At 42.4% G+C, this 22,765-nt stretch overlaps 1 protein-coding gene across 15 annotated transcripts in view; it reads left to right on the forward strand.

Annotated features, from left to right (window-relative positions):
- casz1 (castor zinc finger 1) overlaps nucleotides 1-22,765 on the forward strand; it is a 242,887-nt gene that overhangs the window by 182,832 nt on the left and 37,290 nt on the right. For 14 of the 15 annotated variants that reach the window (XM_069184059.1, XM_069184057.1, XM_069184058.1 and 11 more), the window contains 2 exons: nucleotides 11,623-12,210; nucleotides 21,812-22,691. In XM_069184059.1, the coding sequence (XP_069040160.1) occupies nucleotides 11,667-12,210; nucleotides 21,812-22,691 (1,424 nt within the window). In that variant the 5' untranslated portion in view covers nucleotides 11,623-11,666. Of the gene's footprint in view, nucleotides 1-10,044; nucleotides 10,305-11,622; nucleotides 12,211-21,811; nucleotides 22,692-22,765 lie in introns of those variants that run through there. The other variant, XM_015337174.2, reaches the window with a different exon arrangement.

Raw genomic sequence — 22,765 nt, forward strand, 5'->3', positions numbered from 1 at the left:
CAAAAGATGAGGCAGCGACCTAGAGCTCGCAGCCAGCCGTGAAGTCTGTCGAGGATGAGCCCCGCTGTAGTTTGGGGAATCCCCCGTGGAAATCATGTCTTCAGGCACTGGTAAACATGGGAGTCGAGCAGCAGGTCTTTCCCTGGCATAGCTGCTACACTGCAGAACACTATTGCCTTGCTTTCATTAGCACGTACACCAGTTGTGGCTGCTTAAATAGCACACCTTTTACCCCATAGAGGTGCAGACTGAAGGACAGGGGTGTCCTTGGGCAATCAAGGGAAAGCACCTTTTCACAGTGACAAAGAACCGCCGGTACTTCTGAAAGTAAAAGCTAAGGTGTATGCCTATTAAAAGGAGCAGGGGAGATTTTTCTAGACCACAGTGGAATTAAATAAAAAGTTTTTTTTTAAATCATTATACAGCATAAGCCATTACACGTGCATACAAATATACATGGACTTTTTATGTCAAATACACCGAAGAAGCTGTCGTTTATCCTGAGTTAATGGCAACATTGTGCTTATAAAATATATGATGAGTTCTGTTGGTTTAGAAAAAGTTTTACAAAGAGATGTCACATGATTTGCAGGATAGGCATTTTGTGTTTCCTAAAATCAGTTATTGCTTAAAAAATGTAGATAGCCTGTCTTTGGCAAATGAACCGGTTCCTCAGCTTAATCTAATGGACACCTGTAACTACTTCTTCTGCAAAGTGGGGGGAAAAAGCAGAGAGAACATTTTAACGGTGGTCTGGGATCAATGTTGTTAGCAAGGCATCCTGTCTGGGAACGAATGTTTTCAGTTGATGTCACCTCTTCCTCTCATTTCAAGGAGAGAGCGCAAGAATAACATTTTAAGCAAACAATAAAAAGCAGGCAGCTATTTTGAGGAAATTGCTCTAAAAACATTGACTGCACCACCAGTCCTGGCCATCAGAAAGCTGTGTATCTGAAAAACAAATTTAAAAAGTAACCTTGGAAATCAATTAAGCCTTCCCTGGAGGTAAAGGGTTCTCCCAAAGAGAGGCTGTCTCAGTTTTTTTCCATTTTTTTTTTAAGCACAGCTTTTGACATATAGCTGCCCGTCCGCCATCACCCTGCCCTGGCTAGGTTGCTCTGCGGCTCTTCAGTTTTTTTCTTTTTTTTCTCTTTTCAGCTGCAAAGTGCCTTATAGGCCGTCAGAATGTCTTAGGAGTCTTGTGAAAGAAATGCCACAGCCCATTTCTCTGTTATGAAATTCATATGCTGGAGAGAAGGACTACGTCTAAACATCTAAACAGAATGCTTTTTAGGTTTTGCATTGAGGTTATGTGAGAGGGTGGCCAGTGATTGACATCATACAGTATGACAGCGCTTCATATCAAGGTTAACCTAATGCACAAAAACCACCAGATAGAGGCCAGCAGCCCTCTCCTTTCTCTGCCTAATTCCTCTTAACTGCAGGGCTTGAGGTGGAAGTGAACTCGGTCCTGCGTCTGTGAACTTGGCATTACAGGGCCTAGTCTGCCGAACGCACCAGGTGGAGATTTCTGCACTCTTAATTGATAACTAATCGACCGGCTTCTGTTGTATTTTACCCTGGAGAATTGGTCCTAATGGCAGAGTGGCTTACTCAGCAACGCACTCAAGAACTGGTAAATTAAATATATCCAAAAGATAATGAGTTAGAGTGACAGCCAGCACTGGGGCTGCAAGCTTCCCCCATGCGCTTGTCTGCACTGTAGCCCCCTCTCCCTCGTCCTCCCTCTCCCTCTGTGAGCCTGGCCGGTCGCTAACTGGGGATCATCGTGATGAACGCCGAGCTCGACCAGTTAATCTGTGCAGTTATTAGCTTAAGGGCCCTTCAACAGCGGACTGATCCCTTCGCTGTTTTCTCCTGTGTTCTTGTGCCGTTGTCCTCCTTTTTTTTCCTGTGTGAACCGTTCCTAAAGTACGTTTCTAGCAAATGCCACCGCTAAGAAGACACACCGGGGTCGCCTGCTCTTTAATTTTGCGTCTCTTTTATTAACCTCCTTTCCCCGAGCTAATACTTGCACCCAGCTGGTGGGCTCAGGTTGTAATTCCCCTCCTTGAGCCTGACAGACGCTCATTAATGGTGACAGGGCCTGAAGAGAGCACAATACAGAGAAGATTGCACGTTGTTTTTACCCAGCTCGTCCCTTTTGCTAACACTTCATGTTTGGAAGAGGATGTGGTTTCTAAAACTTTGCCATTGCTGCTCTCTAAATACAGGGATAAAAGGCAATCCGAAGTACTGTCAAACCTTACTTAAAATGTGCATTTTCCAATAATTCAGAATTTGCACTGTCTATAAAGGAATTCATGTCAACTCACTCAATTCGGGTCAGTGATTTAACCTTAGCCTTTTTTGTTGTTTTTATCACCCTGAATATAAACACACATTAATATTTCTTTGGTTTAGTTGTTAGTGGTTTCTTAAAAAGCTAGAGCCCTTGGTTATATGAGCTTTTCTGAAAAAAAAAGTATATATTTAAGTGCATATCTGACTGGGTAACTGATAAGAGACAGTCATAAAGCTTCTGATAGTATTAGTCGCTCCGTTATGTTCTCTCTGTGAAAACCAATAAGCGTGCTTGTGATTAGACAGAAGCGTGCATTTCACTTCAGAGCTCGCCTTCTCTGGGTAATTGCACTCCAGTTAACTCGTTTCCTTTTCCTGTGGCACTTCAAAAAAGATTTAAACATAAATCTATGCATAAGCGTATGTCTTAACTGTTTCATTCTCTCCTGCTTTCATCTCTTTCTCTCCTTTTTGTTTCTCCTTGGGTATTACCGTTTGTTATTGTTGTGTCGCTGAAGAATCTCGCACTGGCTGCCAGGCTCTCCAGCTCAGCTGATAACAGCCAGAGGATATTGTTGGAAAAAGTCAGCCTGGGTTCCACAAGGTCATCCCAAAGACAGCATGCAGTGTGCAAGGTCACATTCTAGACTAAAAGCAATAAGTGCTTTATTGATAAAAATGCAAGCAAGCAGACATGTAGCTGATGTATTAATAATATAATAGATTCCTGTGTGTGTTTGTGTGCAAATGGTTTTTATAACCGTTTTTTTCTCTTGTTCTGGTAGAAGTGGAAAAAGTCCTTTTTTAATTTTTGTTTTTTTAGTAAGGAATTAAAAGTGTTGTTTTACCCAAAATGCATGCTAAGACATCAAGTAAAGCCTGTCTTCCTGAAATAGCCTCCTTCTAAAAATGGAACATTTGTTTTTTTTAATGATAACGTACTGTAATTGAGTGTACTTTGACAGCTTGCCTTCAAGGATCAATCGTGCGCTTGTTTGTGTGTGTACATTTATTTAGGGCAAAAAGATCTGTATAAATCTGATGAATGCTTTCTGTAAATAGTGTCTTAAACTAGTGTGGTTCAGGAATGAAAATTGGTATAAACGGATATACTTTTTTTTCAAACAGGGTTAGGGTTTTAGACTCATAGTTCAAAGTTAATGTAGAAGCAAATATTATTTCTTAACCATGCTTTCTCTATTACAACATCCTTTGTTTCAGTTCCCTCAGTTTGGTCATTAATAAACTGCAATGTTGGTGACACTTTCGAACTTGAGAGAGGAGACAACCAATATCTGTGTAGCTTACATCTTTTTTCCCTGGGCTTGAACTAGTCTCTCTGAGTCATGCCTAAAAGACTCTACATCATTTTCAGAGTGGACACTAATTCCGGCAACCTTGAGCTTTAGTCACGGTGTGACTTTTTTAAAACAATAAATTAATACGAACTGGTGTTGAGAGCCAGGATCTGAGTAGCTCTCTAGCCAGGAAAGTTGATGGCAGTTGGGAAATGTGTGCGTGACCCATTCTGGAGATTAAAGCTGACCGAAGAGTGAAACACAGCTGGACTTGCATTTCATGTTGTTTTTGATTTGTGGATTGAGGGACAAACGCCATAAAAAGGGTTCAAAAGGTGCCGTCAAAGCCTGCCCTGTAAACAGAGAGCTCTCCTAGCAAGAGAGAGCCATTTCTCCTGGGCCAGCGTCTCCTTTCTGTAACAAAAGCTGAACCTAGCGAGCTCTTTTTACCAATGCTAAGACATTTAAGAAGTAAAAGATGAGAGAATTGCTTCGCTGCACCACCTGATTGCCTTTCTTCACTTAGTTATTTTCCATATTCCCAGTATAAACTTTTCTATGATGTCTCCTTTTTTAATGTAGTTGGAAATGGCATTGTTTTTAATTATCAGAACCCAGAAATTATTATTATCGCTTCTGACGCGGCAATTAAAACTTCAGGTCAGACGCGCAATGAGCGGTGATCAGCAGAGAAGCCGAGAAGTTTTAATTAGACGATCAGAAGCATTAATGCACAGAAAAAAAGGTGTGCGCTGGGAAATTAACGCGAACGTCTTAATCAGGGTTACCGACTCCGAAGAGGAGTCAAGTGAACAGAGAGCAAAAAACAAATCATTTCCGCACCACTGGGACAAATCTCAATTAAATATGCATGCAGAAAATGGAAATTTTAGCATCAGCATAGAGTGTTTAAAAAATACGGCAAAATCTCACGACAGGGTCACAGACCTGCTTATTGTTATTCTCGTGTAATGAAAATGAAAAAGAGGCCAAACGCAGGGGTCAGGGTTCCTGGTAAGCGGAGTATTTGTCCATCAGTCCCTTTCTGCTCTGCTGTGTTGGGCCGAGACACTGCCCCAGAAGGAGAAGGGGGAAGGCAGTCTTCCTCCCACAGTCTGCACATCAGACCAATAAAATAACAGGAGCTCCTCGGGAAACAGGAGCACAGAGGGTTCGCTGAAGGCACACGCCAGGCAGGGGAGCCAGAGCAGAGGCAGGGACAATTAATCTAGACCCTGTTATGAGTTTATAATATTTTACTGGGCTTTTTCAGGCCCAAAAAAAACACTTTGACAGGAGGTACATTAAATAGTAAAAAAAAAAGCGCAAGAGTTGTCCAGACTTTTCCCAGATGTGTTTCATATTAATTAAGTGAAGTTATTTTTTAAGCTCCTGTGTCAGTCAAGATGCCTTGAAGCCCTGCAGAGTTTCTCCCCGTCCTGTGTTTCCAGGGCCGCAGCCCGGCTTGCGGTTTCCAGCCTAAGCTGACACGGCCTAGTCAGGATTCAGGACACGAAGCCCTGAGAACACACTCGACAGAACTTTCTTTTCTTTTACCATCTGGTGACGCTTTCTTCGGGGCCTCCCGAGCCATAGCCATAGGGCCACCCAGCGTCAGGGTTCGAGATTTCCTTGACCTTGAGAGCAGTCGCGGACCCGTTGACGCAGAAATGCTGTGCTAAACGCCATCGGGTCTCTGGCTGTTACCTGTTAGCCCTGCGGCTGGGAAGCCCCCTGAACAGCCGCCGTCCTCGCGGTGAAGGAGGGGTCATAGCCAGGACACGCCAATCCAAACACTCATTAGCGAACCACTTCACCACTCCGTGCCCTACTCCTAATATGATTAAAGTCAGCTCACGTCTGTGGAAGTAATGGACTTCCAACAGTGTCATTAGGATTTAAAAGACCACTTGATTGGGCATAGATAGCACTCAGGCACACAAACAGAAATTTAAATAGAATAACAAGATATGTAGGGCTTCAAGTAATGCTGGCCACAGTGGAAGAAACAATTGCCTGTTTGGTTGTTTACTAACTAAACTGTAACACATGTTGCTGTTTGCTTTGAGTGTGGTACTGTATGTAGCTTTCAACAAAGCAGTTTCTCTTTTTACAGTCTCTTGACACAAACCTGATACTTCTGGGTGGCAGTGCGTTCACGCAGATATTGAGCATAGAGTCTGGATGAGGACAGGACAGGACCTTTTGTAAGATTTGGTGAAAAGACACTCTAAAAACGAACCCTCTGTATTTAACTTTGAGCTTGATACTTCTCTCTTGTTTAATAAATGCTCTGACAGACGTGGAGCCTTTCTGTTCTAGATTTCTGTATTACCTGAACCCAATCAAGTGTCTGTGTATAACGGCAGATGAGATGGAGTTTTGCTGGAGTTATCTTTTTTTTTAACTAGTTTTATAACTAAAAGTCCATGTTCCTCCAGCCTCCCTGCCCTTTGAACAAAGATTGCCAATTGGTAATATTGTAAAATGTTAACTCTGCAAAGCCTTATTAATAACATGGGAGCTAAGGTTACAGAAATACTGTACCTAAAATAATCTGTCAACAGTCAAACAGCTCTGTAAAACTGCAGGGCCTCACAATGTTTTAAAAATAGTTTCTTCACTTTTCTCAATGTTTTTTGCCTTATAAGCCCATGATGAATATTTCAGCTCCAAAGGGCATCCCGTAAAATCCTATCACATTACCAAAAAATGGCACGTCTAGAAACCAAGTGTTTTAGTTAATTTCTGCTATACAACAAAGCTAATTTATTTTCTCGTTTTTCTTACAGAGATGTCGATTTCGTCACACACCAAAGCGGTCGGTGTGTGTAAGAATATCTTTGTTTTCATCGAATTGCTTTGTTGAAGTAAAAAAAAATCGGAACCTCTTATACGTTTTAAGAAAAGCCCCAGTAAAAGAAATAAAGTAGTTCAAGTTGTTTTTATTTTTTACCTTTTTTATTCCTGCATTGGAGTGTGACTCCCACCCCAGAGATTCCAAAGGTTGGCCTTCCACATGTATTCTTACTGATTTTGCACCATTGCCTATTATTGTGCACACAAACGACTGATTCAAGTGCTAGGGTGTAACCATAGCAATTTCTATTGTAAGATCTTAAGCGAACACAGTAATCCGAGCTGCAGTTCATATTAAGCTACGTAAACTGATAGCAGTGAGTGGCTTTCAACCAAAATAATCATTTAGCTTCACAATCAAGTTGAGAAGCAGCATGCTGCTTGCTTCCATTCCCTTTGACTGTACAAGGTGGGGAACGGACCAGAGAAATGTGACAGTAGCCGAGACATCTGCATCTAGTCTTTCTCTGTAGTAACGGGGCTCCTAGCTCCCTGGGCTTGCAGTAAACATCTTTCAGTTTTCCTCAGCCTTCGATCTACAGTATGAACGAGGGAATGGGTTCTGGCTAGGCTTAACTACATTTGTATATGAATGCATTTTATATATCTACTTCCATATATTCATTTTCCCATCACTTCATGACATTTTGAGCTTTTTAATGGCCTGTTAGATGCTCTGGCCAAAGGAGAAAACGTTTAAGCAGCTTTTCACGAACCTGGAATTTATAGGAGTTTAAAAACAGGAGGTTTGCAGTGGTGAGCCAGAACTGAGCGCTCACACTTGTTTGTGAAAATGCACATAAATAGGCAGTAATGGAAAGAAATAGCATCTTAGGGGTCATTTCCTACAAGGAAAGTAAGATTGCAATGCAAAGGAAGTCAGTAGTTAAAGCATGAAATACGGAGCGCAGTAAACACAGAGATGACCTTTACTGTTACGCCCAAATGACCTCAATCTTCCTTCAGAGGTGTTCTGAAAAAATACTTTAAAATTTATGTCTTCCACTTCCTAATAGTTTTTCCAGCTGATTTTTTTCCAAATTGCTGTCCTTTAGACAGTGACCTTTTAACCCTGGTAGGCGATTGTCTAACAAAAAAAAAAGTACAGTCGCGCTGTTTATATACAGCCGTCTTAAGACTGGACACGGCTCGTAAAGTCATTGTCTTGAAAGGAAGCCGTGGATGTAAATACTGTAAACTGGGAGATCGTGTGCTGGGGTCCTGTGGAGACTGTAAACTTGCAGTTAGAAGGTCTGACATAAAGGCTGGAATAAATTATGGGCCGATTGTGGGCAGGTTCCCCTCCTTCCAATGATGACTGGATACAGCACAAGTAATGTTTAGATAAACTGAACAAGAACACAAGTTCCAGTTAGAACCTTCCACTGTGTCCTCACCTCCACACTCCTCCTCTGAAATGCATGCCCATCATGCACCATGGGTTTCATTAGTGAAGAGTGACATACAAAGTGTTGATTGTTTTCCTTCTGCGTATTTTTTATATCATTCGATTTAATTTGGACCCTGACGGACATGTGTGATGGATTGATTTAACAGAAAAATGTGACACTTGTTAAGAATCTTCCAGACTCTTGAAAAAAGGAGAATTGTCAACCTTGAGCTTCCTGTTAAATAAGACAACGCATGTTTTACAGAATCTCCAGTCACATTATTTGCAGGATGACTTTGACCTAATACGTAATGCAAAAATGTAAAATATCACTTTATGAGACACGTTGGTTTTACAGTAGGAGCATTAGGAGTTCTGAAGTATTGGCTGCATATAAATAGCCCCAGTGGCCAGATTTCAACCCCAGAAAGAAATTCCAAGGGATTAATATGATATATGTAGCTCTTGAACTTGCAGGACTTGGTGTATTGTGAGTTATTTACAACACGATAAAGATCTGGACTTGGAGCAGGCTTGATTTCAACATGGAAAATCCATTCAGCTGAGCGATGTACCTTTTAGTGAAAAGATAACTGGATCAGATGCAAAATGCTAAAAAAAAGATATGTATATCTTCATAGCTGTAGAAAAAATAAACCTAACCAACTGCCCAAGAAGGCAGTTCCTATTAAGTAAGACCATCTATAGTGATGGTATTCTGCACTTAAAAGAAGAGAAGGTGAATTTCTTATCCTTGAGAGTCCAGTTCTCGGTAGTGGGGTATGTGTGTTTTGTAGGAAACATTGCGATAGAAGAAAGCACATGCTATGATCTGAGTAGCAATGTGGTTCAGTTATTTTGTAGTAAAGGACACCAGCATGGTAACAGGAAGTGAGTACTCTTAAATAATAAGTTTATTGCTATTATGAGTAATATGGTGAGTGTTACTGCTCCTGTTTCTCCTAATCTGCTGTTGTGTGTCTCATGCTCTGTTCATATCCCTGTATTTCATGATTAGGTGTGAGAATCCTTTTTCTCATGGCTTTGACTTTGGATTGGATTATCAAAAGAGCTGTGATTGGTACATTTCCACTGGATTTTAAGGAATGAACGAGGAATGCAGCTGTCAAGAGAAACCAGTATTCACATGGCCATCCTTCATGCTTTCCCTGTACAATAGACACTATTCCCTAGAACCTTAAAACATAAAAGCAATATTTGTCGTAACTCTGAATCGGCAGCACTAACAATACAGTACAGGAGCCATACAGAGCTGGCATCTGGATGAAGCCTTCTCTCTAATCCGATGCAAGGTTATGCATAGTGTATATTGTTTGTTGAACAGCACAGATGTGTCAGAAGTTTCTGGGGTTTGTTCTTTCTTGGTGTATTCAGAACATTCATTCTTGCAGACAAATGATAGCTCAGGAATGTTAGTAAATCAATGCAGAATTCTGGGATCCAGGACTGTCTTTTGCAGCTGTATGTTGATGAAGGTCTCAGCCTTACATGTTACCTGTTGAAGGAGACTCCCGTTTGTTTTTTTGTGATTAAAGCAAAAAGCTGAACTGAACTGAAGCAAAGCCATACATGCCACTCATAGCCATCTCATTTTCTGAGCGCGCCCTCATCAGACAGTTAGTTACCTGCAGGGCTGCACTGAATCAGCAGGTCTGAAAGTCTCTGTGTGGTTTGAACCCAAGACTACCATCGAGCAGTGTGATCTGTTTTCTGAAAGGGGTCTGCAGCGCTGTGTCCTGGATCTGTTTCTCTCTTTCTAAGGGGGTGGGATGACTCAGCTTCTGTTCATGACAGGCAGGCTGTTGAATAATGAAAATAAAAACTGAGAACAGACACTCTTACTGCAGACATAATATGAGATCAGCCATGAGATAAAATATTAAGACCACCTTTGGTTAAAAAAGAAAGAGGGTCTGTATACTCAAGAAGCTTTGACATCTTCATCCTTTTTCTAAATATTTATAGATTAATAACTCATGAGCTTGCGTGTGTGGCTGTGTGTGCACGTGTGGTTCTGGCTGTGGACTGTACACGCTCGATCATAAATACAAATGCATCTCTCAGCTGAAATAAAAGGCAAATGGCTTTATTTAACCTTTTTACCAGATCCCTGCGATCTGCAGGTAGCGAGAAGGAGAGAAGCTGAAAGTGAAAGCTGGCTTTGGGGTTGAGAGAGAGAGAGAGGGAGAGCTGAGTGAATTTGTTTGCTGAAGTTGAAAAGGCAGGAAGGCAGTAGCTGCATGATACAGTTTGGGCACTGTCAGCCCATCTAGAGCGCAGGAAAGGTAGAATGCCGAAGTGGTGTCACCAGCACTGGAGCTGGAAACTGAAGGGGGACTGGATGGAGCCTGACAAGCGACAGAAGTTCCATTTCAAGCTGTCAGAGTTAAAGCTGAGCAGCCACCTCATTGGCACGATTTCAGCCTCTCTCGGTAAAGAGAATATAAAATTTCACGGTGTTTTTATTCCACTGTCACGTAAAGGATTATATTCTGTCGGAATGACTGCTGGGAGCGTTGCTGGGGGTCTGATTTATATCTGAAATGTGGTTTTCTGTTTGATGCTCCTCGAATGGGTTTTGCATTGACTAGAACGGAACACTGTGAAGGTCTGCGCTGCCGCTGTAGAAGAGTGACTAACAGCTACTGCATTTCTGTCTTATCCTAGAGGGGTGTCAGTTTGGGACGCTAAACGTGTAAAACTGGTAGAGTGTGACACAGATGGTGATAAAACTGCAGAATCCGTTGGATTGTTGTCAATGAGCGTAAGGTTTCACTAATAACTGGTGACTAGAGGTGCAGTTGGTACAAAGTCTTTTTTTCATTGTGAAATAAGATTGTAACACTTTGTGGTGACATTATAACACTTTCCAGTGACACTCTGGAACAGGACAACCTCTTCAACTGAGTTAATGGAACAGGTAGATTTGCACAGATGAACCATCATTTGTCCTGTACTGGGCTGTCATTTCTTGAAATAACACTCTTCATGGTGAGATTGAAAAAAAAACAGTTATTATGTTCTTGATTTTTCAGAGAATGTGTCGCAAGAGATAATAATAGGTCCATAAAGTTACATAACTCCATTCAGTGTTTACTGGCTCTAAAACTTTTTGTTTTTGTTTGTTGATCCAGGTGTTTAAGCATTCACTGAGGGTATTGGGAAGACAGTCTAAGGAATAGTATAATTAATTTTTGATTTCCTAGTGACATGTGAATATATGTGCAAGTACATACAGTTCCAAAATCATAAATGAGTCTCTTGTATTAAAAATATCAAGGATATTCACAAATGTATATAGGGTGACAACTATCATTTGGTTAAGTCTGGCTTCTTTAAAAATAGTTAACCCATTGTAAAGAAATTGGGCACTCATTTATCCAAGCATGAGATGTGAAATTGAAATAACTAATTTTAAATATATCGTACTGCAACTGTAAATACACAGGACATAACTTATGTTTAGGTATATAGTTCTGCAACTGCAAATATGGAGCATATAATTGTGCTGATATCATTATCAGTGCATTTATTTTGCTATATTCTAATCCTCTGCATATAAAGGAACACTGTCCAGACAACACGACTTTCAATTCCAGGGTCCCGCAAACATCTGTACCGCTGGTGTGTGCTTCTGTCTTATATTAAAGCATTTACAACCAGACTGTTTTGTGTTCTTTCTTTAAAATTGAATACAGTCTTAATTATTGTTTGTTTCTTTTTCTCCCACATGGCTGCCTCCCTCAAAAGCTGAAAGAACTTTATGCACTGAAAAGACCTCAGGAAAATCCAAGATGGCCGCCAAAAGGAAAGGTGGCCTAAAACTGAACGCTATTTGTGCCAAACTGAGCCGGCAGGTGGTGTATGACTGCAGCTCCCAGCAGGCCGAGGGGGAGCTGAACCTACAGGACAACAGCGAGAGGGAGAGCTTGCACCGCGAGGAGCCCGAGAGGGCCGACGCGGACTTCCCAGAAGGCTCGAGTGCAGGCCAGAGCTTTGAGGATGACCAGAGGAGGCGAGAGGCCATCGAGAAGTGGGTGAACGGGGATTATTCGGAGGAGCCTCCCCTGGACCACGGGGAGGTGGCGGCGGTGGCGGCGGCGGCGGCGGCGCGCAAGCCCGATGCTGCTGAGGACGGCCCCCCCGAGGGGGTGTACATGGTCCAACCCAAGGGCTGCAGCGAGGAGGAGGACAACGCGGAGGAGCCCGACGCCCTGCCGGCAGCGCGGGACGGCGGTTACCACGACGACAGGGACCCGGAGGACGCCGCGCGGAAGGAGGAACGATACGGCTCTTCCGGTGAGGCCGCCATCAGGCAGGCCCCCTTCTCCACCCCGGGTACGTGCTCCTGAACCTCTCCCGTCTCGTCTTCTCATCCGCTGGGCCTGTGTGGGCCGTGGAGGATGTCTTGGCATCCCCCTGTCCAGGCCGGCAGATGTCCTGCTGCAAGTTTGGTTTTAATAGTTTCGGACGCCAAAACTAAAAACTGCAGTGTCATCACTGTTTTCCCCTCTGTTGTCTTGGGTCGGGCTTGTTAGGGATCTGTTGATCAGTGGAGTCCTCAAGCCCAAAATATGTCAGTGCCCTGGTAAAATACAGGTGTCATGAACAATAGAGTCCACTATAGGAATGGAGATATTAATTCTCCACATTCAAAAACTACCAAAACTTAAAGCGCAGAAGATGCAGAGTGATTGAAATGTTACTGTGAAATAACACCTGAAAATCTAAATGGTAGGAAACTGCTTGTATGATAAACTTAAATGCATAACTGCTGATAGTGAGTGATTTCCTCATGCACATCAAGCCCAGCAGCACATATCAGGTTTAAATGGATGCAGCACCATTTTAATTGCATTCCATGTTCATCGCTGCTCTTCAATGATGCAAAGCCTGCTTGATTGTGAAATTAAGGCAATTTCTTCTTTTTTAGCGGTTTTCCTTACAAAACATGTTCCTTGCACTTTTGCATTAATCTCTTTTCTGCTGCAATTTTGAAACATCTAAGCACGTCTAATAAAAATGAATACAGTCATACCTTCCCATTAAAAAAGTGCGGTCTGAGGCAGCAGGTTGTGCAAATCTGACCCACAGCACTGAAACACGCCCTGCAATCTATTAGCAAATGCAAAGTCATTCAATCCATTTGATGCCTGAGAAATCTATGTGCTTAGAGAGAAACTGTCAGATAATCCTCTAATTGTACATTTTCAGTTGTTTTAGAGATATGTATGTACATAGGCTTAATTGCAGAGCAATTGAAACAGAGTTGTTGGCATAAACATGTCTGAGAGAACAGACGTAACATCAGCCCTTTACAGCTCAATGTTTAACAGCAGCAAAAAACAGGTAAACTTACATCATCGATCCTTTGTTTCGAGATATTCCTGGGGATTAGATTTAAACCTCTTGCATCGTCAAAATGAGTGTTGATGGGTTTCCATTGGCACAGGCCTGGTGTGGATTTAAACTGTGTCAGTCTGGGTTCGATTTGTGGATGGAGATCTCTGAGTCCTGATGAATATCTCGGATTGCTGGTTATTCATGCAGTCTGGGTCAAAGTTGGAACAAAGGTATCTTTTTGTAGAAAGTTCCCCAGTTACCAGCGCTAACCCATTTCCCGCTGGATCAACCAAGTGGGGTCAAGCTGTTGCAGGTGCAGTGGAGACAAACGTCCGGGATGTTTATAGAGTGATGGGATTCATGGGTGTTAAAAAAGAGCATGAACGGTTTGGTCAAGAACAAGCTAGAGGGTAGCTGAAAATCAGTCATCTTGAGCGCTGCACGTGTAAAGCATCTGTGACTCAAAATGTGTAGTATTTAGTCAGTCTCTAATGCAGCTGTCAGAACTATTACCTTTGGCACCTTAATAGGTCAGCTTTCATCAGCCTTTTCAAATTGAGTTTTAATATTCAGAGGATGAAGATGTGAGTTACCAGGTAATAGAAGACTCAGGGAAGAAGATGCAAGAAGGACAGGCGGGGATCTGTTGTGTGAGTGAGGTTCCCTCTTTTAGATGAGCCCGGTGATGGTGGAGTTTTCGAATGCAGGCAAAACACGGGATATCCAGTATTTTACAACAGGTTTATAATCATGACCCCTGACTGAAGAATTTGATCTAAGACAGCAGGCTTCAAAAAAGAAATCACTTCCAACTGCAGCTCAATACTGAGATGCAACACATTTAAAGGTTTAGCTGGAATCTTCTTTCATACAATATAGACTTTTTTGCCTGCAGCTTATTTTTTGTTGTTTGTTTTCCCCTCTGTGAATGCTTTGAAATGTTTTTTTTTCACACCAGACAAGTTGCAGTAGCTGTGGCCTCTCTTATGGAAGTGGGACCATGAGTTCTCAGAAAACATAGCTTTTTTTCCGGCAAATGCAAGAGCTTTGTGGTTTTAATTAGTCATTTAGTATTTATTTCATGGTTATAAATGGAGTTTCTGTAAATATGTGTTTGTGTTGTGGAACATACCTTTGCACTGAAAATGTATTCTGTGTTTGAGCCCTCTCTGTACAAAGAGAGGTGCTTCATTGTCGAGAACCTGTCTTCTGAGTTTTCTCTGCTCTGTCTGTAAGTAGGGCATCTCTATTGCCATGTTTCTGTAGAGCTCACAATTAAAAGAGTCTGATTTTTCTCTGCCGTCTTTCAAAGCCTGATACAGCACGCACATAATTATGCATATAAACATAGTGGCTTAATTATCTCTCACAACATCAGTGACAATGTAATTAACAAACATTGCAAGATCAATGAGAGAAACTGTGACCTTCAAAACATTTAACTCCTCGCATAGAAACACAGCAAGGATTTAATATCTGCAGAACTCCAGAATATTTCTTCAGTTTTTTTTGTGTTGCACGTTGTGTGCTGTGAAACATACTGCACCATGGCAGCTACACAACAAACCTATCAAAAGGATGCATTTTGCCACTTGCTTGCTGACCAAGATTTAAATTCCAAATTGTACAAGTTATCTACACCACTATCATTTTTTTATTATATTGTCATTGAAATGACAATGCCCTGAATTTGTGTTCTAAGACATGTATCATGTTAAGGCATGTATAAAAGCAAGTGATCTTCTGATTTTTTTAAAATTTTGTTTATGGTAGGTTGATACAGGAAACGATAAATGAATAATAAATTAATTTATCTCAGAAAAAAGAACAGCCAAGACTTAAACTGTTCAGCAGACAATACTAACGGTTGGGCATTTTCTGAAAGACACATCATGAATGCTTGAGCTGGCACCCCTTTCTGAAACTGATTTATCGTGTGCAATAAATGTTGTGAGTTTGACCTACACGTATATGACCTCACTCGTCATAAGAAGTGGGCGTTAAAATATTGTTGTGAATTAACTTATTTAAGATAAGCGGCACCAACGCTGTGCTTTCCTGCAGCCAGATTAGCTTTTAAAATTTGTTTTTTTCAGAAGCCTGTGCTTGAACACAATTTTTTTTTATTTTACCTCGAAAGTTCCTCCTGAATAATCCTGTTCGTGTATCAGTGGCAGTTCCATGTCCTATTCCTTTTTGAACTCCAGTCTGATAGGTGTTACTTGTGCCTCAGTTTATGTCCATGTTTGGTCAGTAAAAAGGGAGATATAGTGCTCTTTTGTTATCGCATTGTTGAAAAAAAATGTGCCCTAATTGCTTCAAACATAGTCAAGGCCTGTGTATGTCGCGTGGTGGAATTTGCCAACATGAAGTGCAGAGATTAGGGGCACTTCTCTTTATATTCCCCAGCCACAGAGCGAGAGATAGAGGGAGAGAGAGTGACAGAGCCCAGCTTCCCAAATCATACAGTTCACTGGATCCCAGGTTCCAGAAAGACATCCACATAACATCATGACGAGGACTTACAAGGAGGCGGAAAAACAGAACCTCAGGGAAAAGACTGTTCAAACAGTTTCTACCTTGCTGTGTTACTCTGCATTCGTTGAGCCCATTCATTCTCCAGGCTTTGGCTCTGCAGACACTGGCGGAGAGTTTGAACCTCGCCTCCACAGCCCTGACCTGGATGAGACCATGTCTACTCACCACACGCGATGCGCTGTCCCTCTGTTGACGTGATTTCAAGGGCAGCGCGGGGCTCTTTCACACTCCAAAACACCATGTGAACCAAAGAAGGGGTCATACTCTGGTCTTATGAGGCTCCAAGTAAAGATCCCCTTTACCTGACCCAGTGTCAGGATTCTCCCCCTGCAAACTATACCATACCAGTTAATCACTTTTAATAAACAGTAGGTTTGTCAGTAGTGCATGATTCTAAGCACGACTTTAACTTGTTTTAATCTTTAATATTTAATATTTCTATATGAATATATACTGTAATTGTGAATGGGCTGCAGGAAAGCAATATTTGCCTGAGGGGGTAATGAGAAAAAACAAGTAATGACTGATAATTGGGAACGTGAGCAGACAGGTGGGACGTTCTTTATACCTTATCTCATTAGGAGAGAAAAGTGAAGTATTTTGCTAAATTAAAGGGCGGGCACAGACACATCTATACCCCCCTTGCTATATATTACCATGTGCTGAGTCCTTGGTATTATATGGCAGGTTTCTCTTCCAAACAGAGAACAGAAAAGCATTTCCTGAAGGGCTTGCACAGCCCCCTGTATGGTCAACATGCTACCCACATCAGCGCCACCATTGCCAGCTCTCGCATTCAGTGTGAGGAATCCCAAAGAAAGACTCGATTCAGGCTGTTGTTTGTAAAACATGTGTTGCAATAATTGGAATGAGGGTGATCGTGAGAGTTTATCTTCAATTTGTTTCCACATCTGTAATTTGAATTTGTACTTTCAAAATTGCAACAGGCAGTGATTCAGCTCCTTTGCCTGTTCTTCAGGCTACTGTCACTGATGGGTATCCATAGGAATAAGAAATAGATTTGTTGTTGTTTTTTTTCCTTAACTGAGTTAAAACAAAACAAAATTGGTAGGAGGTCAAACCCTAATCTCACCCACCTTCTCCTATACATTTACAGTGCGTACATATACATATCTCCCTTTTTGCTCACTTGCTGGTGTGTTTCCCCTTTGTGTTCCTTCCTCCACCCCATCTTCACCCCAGCAGCAGCTCCCTGGCTCATTCTTCGTTAAAGAAGGGTGTTTCAAAGGCCCCCTGGACAGGTTGTTGTTGTTCTCCTTAGACAGCCGTGTTACCCCAACACTGAACGCTATTCGAATTGCACCCCTTCTCCCACCTTTATTAAGGTTTTCCGAAATGTTTCTAAAGTATTTATGTATCTCCCTACACTATCATTCACTAAGTGTAGCTTTTTAAACTACTGAATTGAAAGTATATTTTCCAAGCCTATTGACCTACTCTTTTGTACCAGCAAGAGGTAGTTAAAGCTTCTAGCACATTAGATCTTTTAGGATGAAAGATGTGAGTGTTTGCTTCTACAGCTCCATAGATTTAGAGAATGAATTAGTATTCACTAAACTTAGAAAGGATGTAACTGTCAAATTAGTGTTGTTCAACAGACAATATTTATTTCCGCTTAATAAATCGGTGATTGAGTTTCCTTTTGTAGCTGAAAAATCCCATACCTGTTTCACTGACTGAGTGCCATCAACCTTAAACATTGGTGATGATCAATCTGTTCATGTCATGTCACAGAGATTGTCACTCTCTCTCTGTTCCCTTAGTCTGAGCTTTAAGAAGCATGGGAAAGGAGTTTTAACAAGTATGATGGGGGATTTAATGATTTGTTTTTCTGAAAATGTTAAAAAGAAAACAGGATTTCGCCTGTGCACTGACATTAGAAAAGGGTGGTATCAGATTCAAATTTAAAAGACATATACTGTATATAGTATATAGGCTAACCCCGGTGTCCTTGCCAAATTTCCCATTAGCATTTACCAGTCATGGCCTCCCAATAATCCCCATCTCTGAACTGGCTTTGTCACTCTGCTCTCTTCCCCACTGAGAGCTGGTGTGTGGGGAGTGAACTGGCGCATCATCCAGGTGGGGCTGCACATTGGTGGTGGAGGGGATCCCCATTACCTGTAAAGTGCTTTGAGTGGAGTGTCCAGAAAAGCGCTATATAAATGTAAGCAATTATTATTATTATTATTATTATTATTATTATTATTATTATAGAAAGGCCTCAATTCTGGCTTCTAAGAGCCATGATTTGGCACACTAACACAACAGTGCTACTGAAACCCTGTCAGTTTATCAGCACTTCACAGGACAAATACCCTGAGGAAACCTGAGATCAGCTGACACACTTGTTTTGTTTTATTTTTTTCTCCAAAGGTTTTCAAAATATTTTGTCAGCCATAAATTTATAACTGGTTTCTCGAGTTACCCTGTAGAGCTACTCTGAACTCTGAAATTCTGGAAAAGGTGAAAGTCGCTACCTGAGGCCTTGCACTGGCATCACACTCCCACGTTCCTCAGGGAAGTAAACGCTGACGTTGGAGCTGCACCTCAGCTTCCTCATGAAACGTTCCCCCACTCTTAGCTGTGGCAGTTCTGAGTCATAGAAGAGGTGGCTCATGTAGATGTTTCCTCACCTGCTACCTGCAGAAATATCTCGGCTGTTACAGGTATGCAGAGACTACACCCTCTGGACATGAACTAAGCCCTGTCGTTTTTGTTCTAATTGGTTATTCAGTTTTATTCTACTCAGACCCTAGAAAACAAAACCCTCACCGTGCATACTGTCTGTTGACATTACTAGAAAAAAGTGTTTGGCCTTGTAAGAGAGGACTGTTGTCAAAAGGAGGGGACAGTATCTTTGCGATGTGGTCTTATCGGCCATTTCTCAGTGATTAAGGCATTTAAATTAACAAAGAACAAGGGGTTTCGCATGCAGGATGTGGCTGCCACAAACAACTGATAACATAATCAGATCCATATTAATGTTTTTTTTAAATAAAAGTTAATTATCACAGGACCCTTGCAGTCCCTTTGTCTGAAATCTGAACGTGGGTCCAAAGTTGTTGAGTGCATCGTTACGTAAAAAAAATCACTGAAAATACTCTTTAAAAAATGCGAAGAAACCTTTTGTTTCCTCAGGAGATGAGCATGAAGGGAGCTAAGTCTGTTTGCCCTTTTCACTTCTGCTTTGAAATATTCGCTGATTAAAGACTAGACGAGTGTGTCATAACCATAAAAATTATGGTAGTGTTTTTTATTGGGTTTTTTGGGGGTTGCATTTTTTGGCTGTTATCATGTGCGTAGGTGAAAATGATGTAAACAAATTAAGCTGCAAGTTCAGAGGCAGGTATTAGTGACACTGAAAGAAGGGGGAACATCATGTGAGACCCCATCTGTCTGTCCTGTCCTCTGCCTTTTCTCTTTCTGCCCCATTCAGTCACAGAGCGGTTGGAAGAGTGTGCTGGGATCTACTCTTCTCTAAAGGGCCGCAGTGGAGACAGTTGTCGTTTCTAGTATACACATTCAAAGAGAAAACAAACTCGTAGGAGTAGCTTTCCTTTGAAATCCGAAAGGACATTACACAGTACATGCCCTGTTAGTTTGGCAAAACGTGTAATATTAACACCAGATCGGATGGCTATAACAAAACAAATAATAGTTTCAAGAAATAACAGACGCCAGTTAAAAGGCCAGTATGCACAGAATTGTGGGCTTTACATGGCTTTTAAACAATGAACTGCAATCCTACTTTGAAGAAAAAAAGAACATGACTAAAAACATCTGTGAAACAGTATCAATTATATACTTGTTGTAAATTGCTCCTCTCCCTTCCTTCCTGTACTGTAATTTAATAATCTGAGGAGCGGTACAGAAAAAAGTACCTTTTCTAGAATACTGTCTGTATACTTTTGTATTTAGGAAAACCAAATGGGCTGATGATGTTAAACAGTAGTCTTATGTGTGTTCAAATCAACATTGGACAGTGATCATTTCTGCAGGCATTTATGTAGGCCTCTGTGGAGGAGCCAGTATGCAACAGCAAGTGGTCTAACAAAACATCCTGGAAAAAAGGATGAAAAAACTATTTCCTCTCAAATACCTGATACATTTCTTTTCAATTTTTCATGCCTTTTCGATCTGACGGATCTCATTTCATATTGATGTGCCACCCGGAGAGGCAAGCGTGATGCCATGATGGAAATTCGGGGATTATTTTACAGGCCAGGAGGAGAAATGAAAAGCCGGGAGAGACAGATTTAGCAATAACACAGAAATCCGAGACCAAAGATGAAATTTTGAGTATTAATTACCTTCTCTGCAGCTAGTGTTACACCTCCCCGTCTAGGGTGCACAGCATATGAAGAAAAAAAGCCTTCAAATAAGTGGTGGAATGGTCTGGGCTGTTGCTGGGACCAGACCAACACAGTGGATGGAAGCCAAAAGTCTCTATAGCTTTTTACTGCTGCTTCACTGCACCAGTTAGCTGGGTCGAGCTTACTCACACCGCCTGCCCCAGGGCCTTACTAAAGGCAAAAACTGACAAAAGGCCAAGATTTTCAGAATTTGCCTGAATGAGAGTAAAAATAGGCTTTTTATGGCCATTCTTTCTTTTTTCACTTTCTGATACAGCGCATGCACAACTCCTGTGTGTGGCTGTGGAGAGCTGAGCCAGCCACGGCGATCTCTCCTAATGCTTTCAAACAAAACCTTTATTTCTTTTTCCCCTGACCCGGGTGAAAGTTAATGGGCCAGAATTAATCTCTACATAACGCAATTAAACTATACATTTACTCCATTTCCATATGTCCTTGGGGAGGGTGGTGAGTTTAATGGACTCTTAAAATAAGAAGCCGCATTTTAGAGCAGAAATGAGCAGGTGCTGCCCTTTGGGCTTGATAAAAATAACGAAAAAGGGGAGAGTTTGTAAGGGTGCGCAGTGAGAAAAAGAAAATAGCCCAGGTTGTACTGATGAGGTTGTCATTGGCAGATTCCAGCACAGGACCTGCTGTTGTTTTCCAAAAAGCAAAACGAATGACTTCAGAATCACATTACACTGTGCAAAATGTATGAAGGAAAACAGGCACTTAAGAACTCCCTTAAGTAAATATATTTTTTTTCCCAGAAGACCAGGGGCAAGCACCTACCGTTTATAAACTGATCCGGTTATAAACCGTCATTACCAAATAAGACGGGACAGAAATGAGTACTGCCAGAGCAACACAGCTGAATATGTCAAATATTTCATTTTGGAAATCCCTTTTCATTCTGCCCCCTGAGGCTAAAAGTATCTTGACTAAAAATAAAGTAGCGGGCGAATGGGAGACGACAGCAGCAGCTGTGGGTTTTGATCGCATCGTAGTTTTAGTCACAATTCATATTTTTCTTCAGAATAACAAGGAAGCCCCCCCCCCAAAAAAAGGATTTGTGCATTTGATTGCTGAATGCAGGCATAGGTTCAATATTGATAAGATCTCTAGCTATGTGAGTTCCAAGGGCAGTGCGTCTATGAAAACTTTGTTTAATGTACTGAGAAGCCATCGACAGGAACATTTAGTGAAATTGATTCCAGTGACATTGATGACCTCTGCTCTTTTCCTTGAGCAGTAATTACCTATTTACCTCTTTAGTTTCTAAAAAAAAGGAGTTAAATGTAAGTGATGTGCAGATGAACAACAGAGGAATATGTGCGCTGCTTCAAAACTACATTCTCCGCCATTTCACTTGACAGGTTTCTCTAGTTGCACATCTTTTAACACAGGGGCTGGTATACAGAAGCGGAGTTCAGAAACACAGACGATGAGCAGGCAAAAAATGTTTTATTAATCCATCTGGTCAGATTTTAAGAATGAGGACGGTCGTGGCACAAGTATTGTATAGTAAAACAACAAGCCGCTGTTGTTATACAGTTGGATTTAAAGAAGTTTTGCCCCCCTCGCAGCCTTTTTCTTCCATGGCTGGGAGAACGGAGATGGCGTCCATTCCTGTTGCCCTTCTCATCCTTAAACATGTCTTCTGTCTCCTGTGTGTCTTGCAGGGGAAGCCACTGCACTCCGTGACTATGCAGCCAACACCATGAACGAGTTCCTTGGCATGTTTGGTTACGACGACCAGCAGGTGAGGGATGAACTGGCCAAGAAGATAAGCTTCGACAAGCCGAAAGCTGCTACCTCAGACTCCTCCTCCCTCTCCAGCGAGGAGGTGACCCGACGGGCGCGGTTCTCCAAGTACGAGGAATACATCCGCAAGCTGAAGGCCGGGGAGAACCTGCCCTGGCCTGTGCAGGCCCCAAAGCCTGAGGACTTGAATTCCAAGCTGGCCCAGGAGAAGGGGGCCCTGCTGCAGGCCGCGGGCCGGCTCCAGAGCCCGGATGGACAGATCTTCCCGGGGTCGGCGGACCCAAAGCAAGGGGCGTTGGCTGTGGCCCCGGCCACCTCCTCCCAGATCCAGACCCTGGCTTCCCGGGCCTCCAAATACGACTTCTTCATCCAGAAGCTGAAAACGGGAGAGAGCCTGAGGCAGCAGAACGGCAACAGCTACAAGCGGCCTTCCAAGTACGACCTGGAGAACGTCAAGTTCCTGCACTTGTTCAAGCCCGGGGAGGGCAGCCCAGACATGGGGGGCGCCATCGCCTTCAAGACCGGCAAAGTGGGGAGGCCCTCCAAGTACGACATCCGCAACATCCAGAAGCTCATGCCGGTGAAGACGGAGCCTGCTCTCCTCCCCACCACGCTCCCAGCTGCGCCAGGGACCCCCGGAACGCCCGGGGCCCCCCCGGCCTCCACTGCTGCTGCTGCTGGGGCCACAGGGGTCCCCGGTGAGCAGGCCACCCATCTCGGCTTCAGCGCCTCGGACTACATGAAATCCAGCTTCTCCAAAACCGACTCCATCACAACTGGAACTGTGTCCACAGTCAAGTAAGAGAGCCGTCCTGGGCTGAGCTGGGTGGTGTGGAAAACTAGAGTCTGTGGCTGCTGATAGGAGTGGCTAA

The sequence above is a fragment of the Lepisosteus oculatus genome, chromosome 25 (genome assembly GCF_040954835.1).
Source record: "Lepisosteus oculatus isolate fLepOcu1 chromosome 25, fLepOcu1.hap2, whole genome shotgun sequence".
NCBI lineage: Eukaryota > Metazoa > Chordata > Actinopteri > Semionotiformes > Lepisosteidae > Lepisosteus > Lepisosteus oculatus.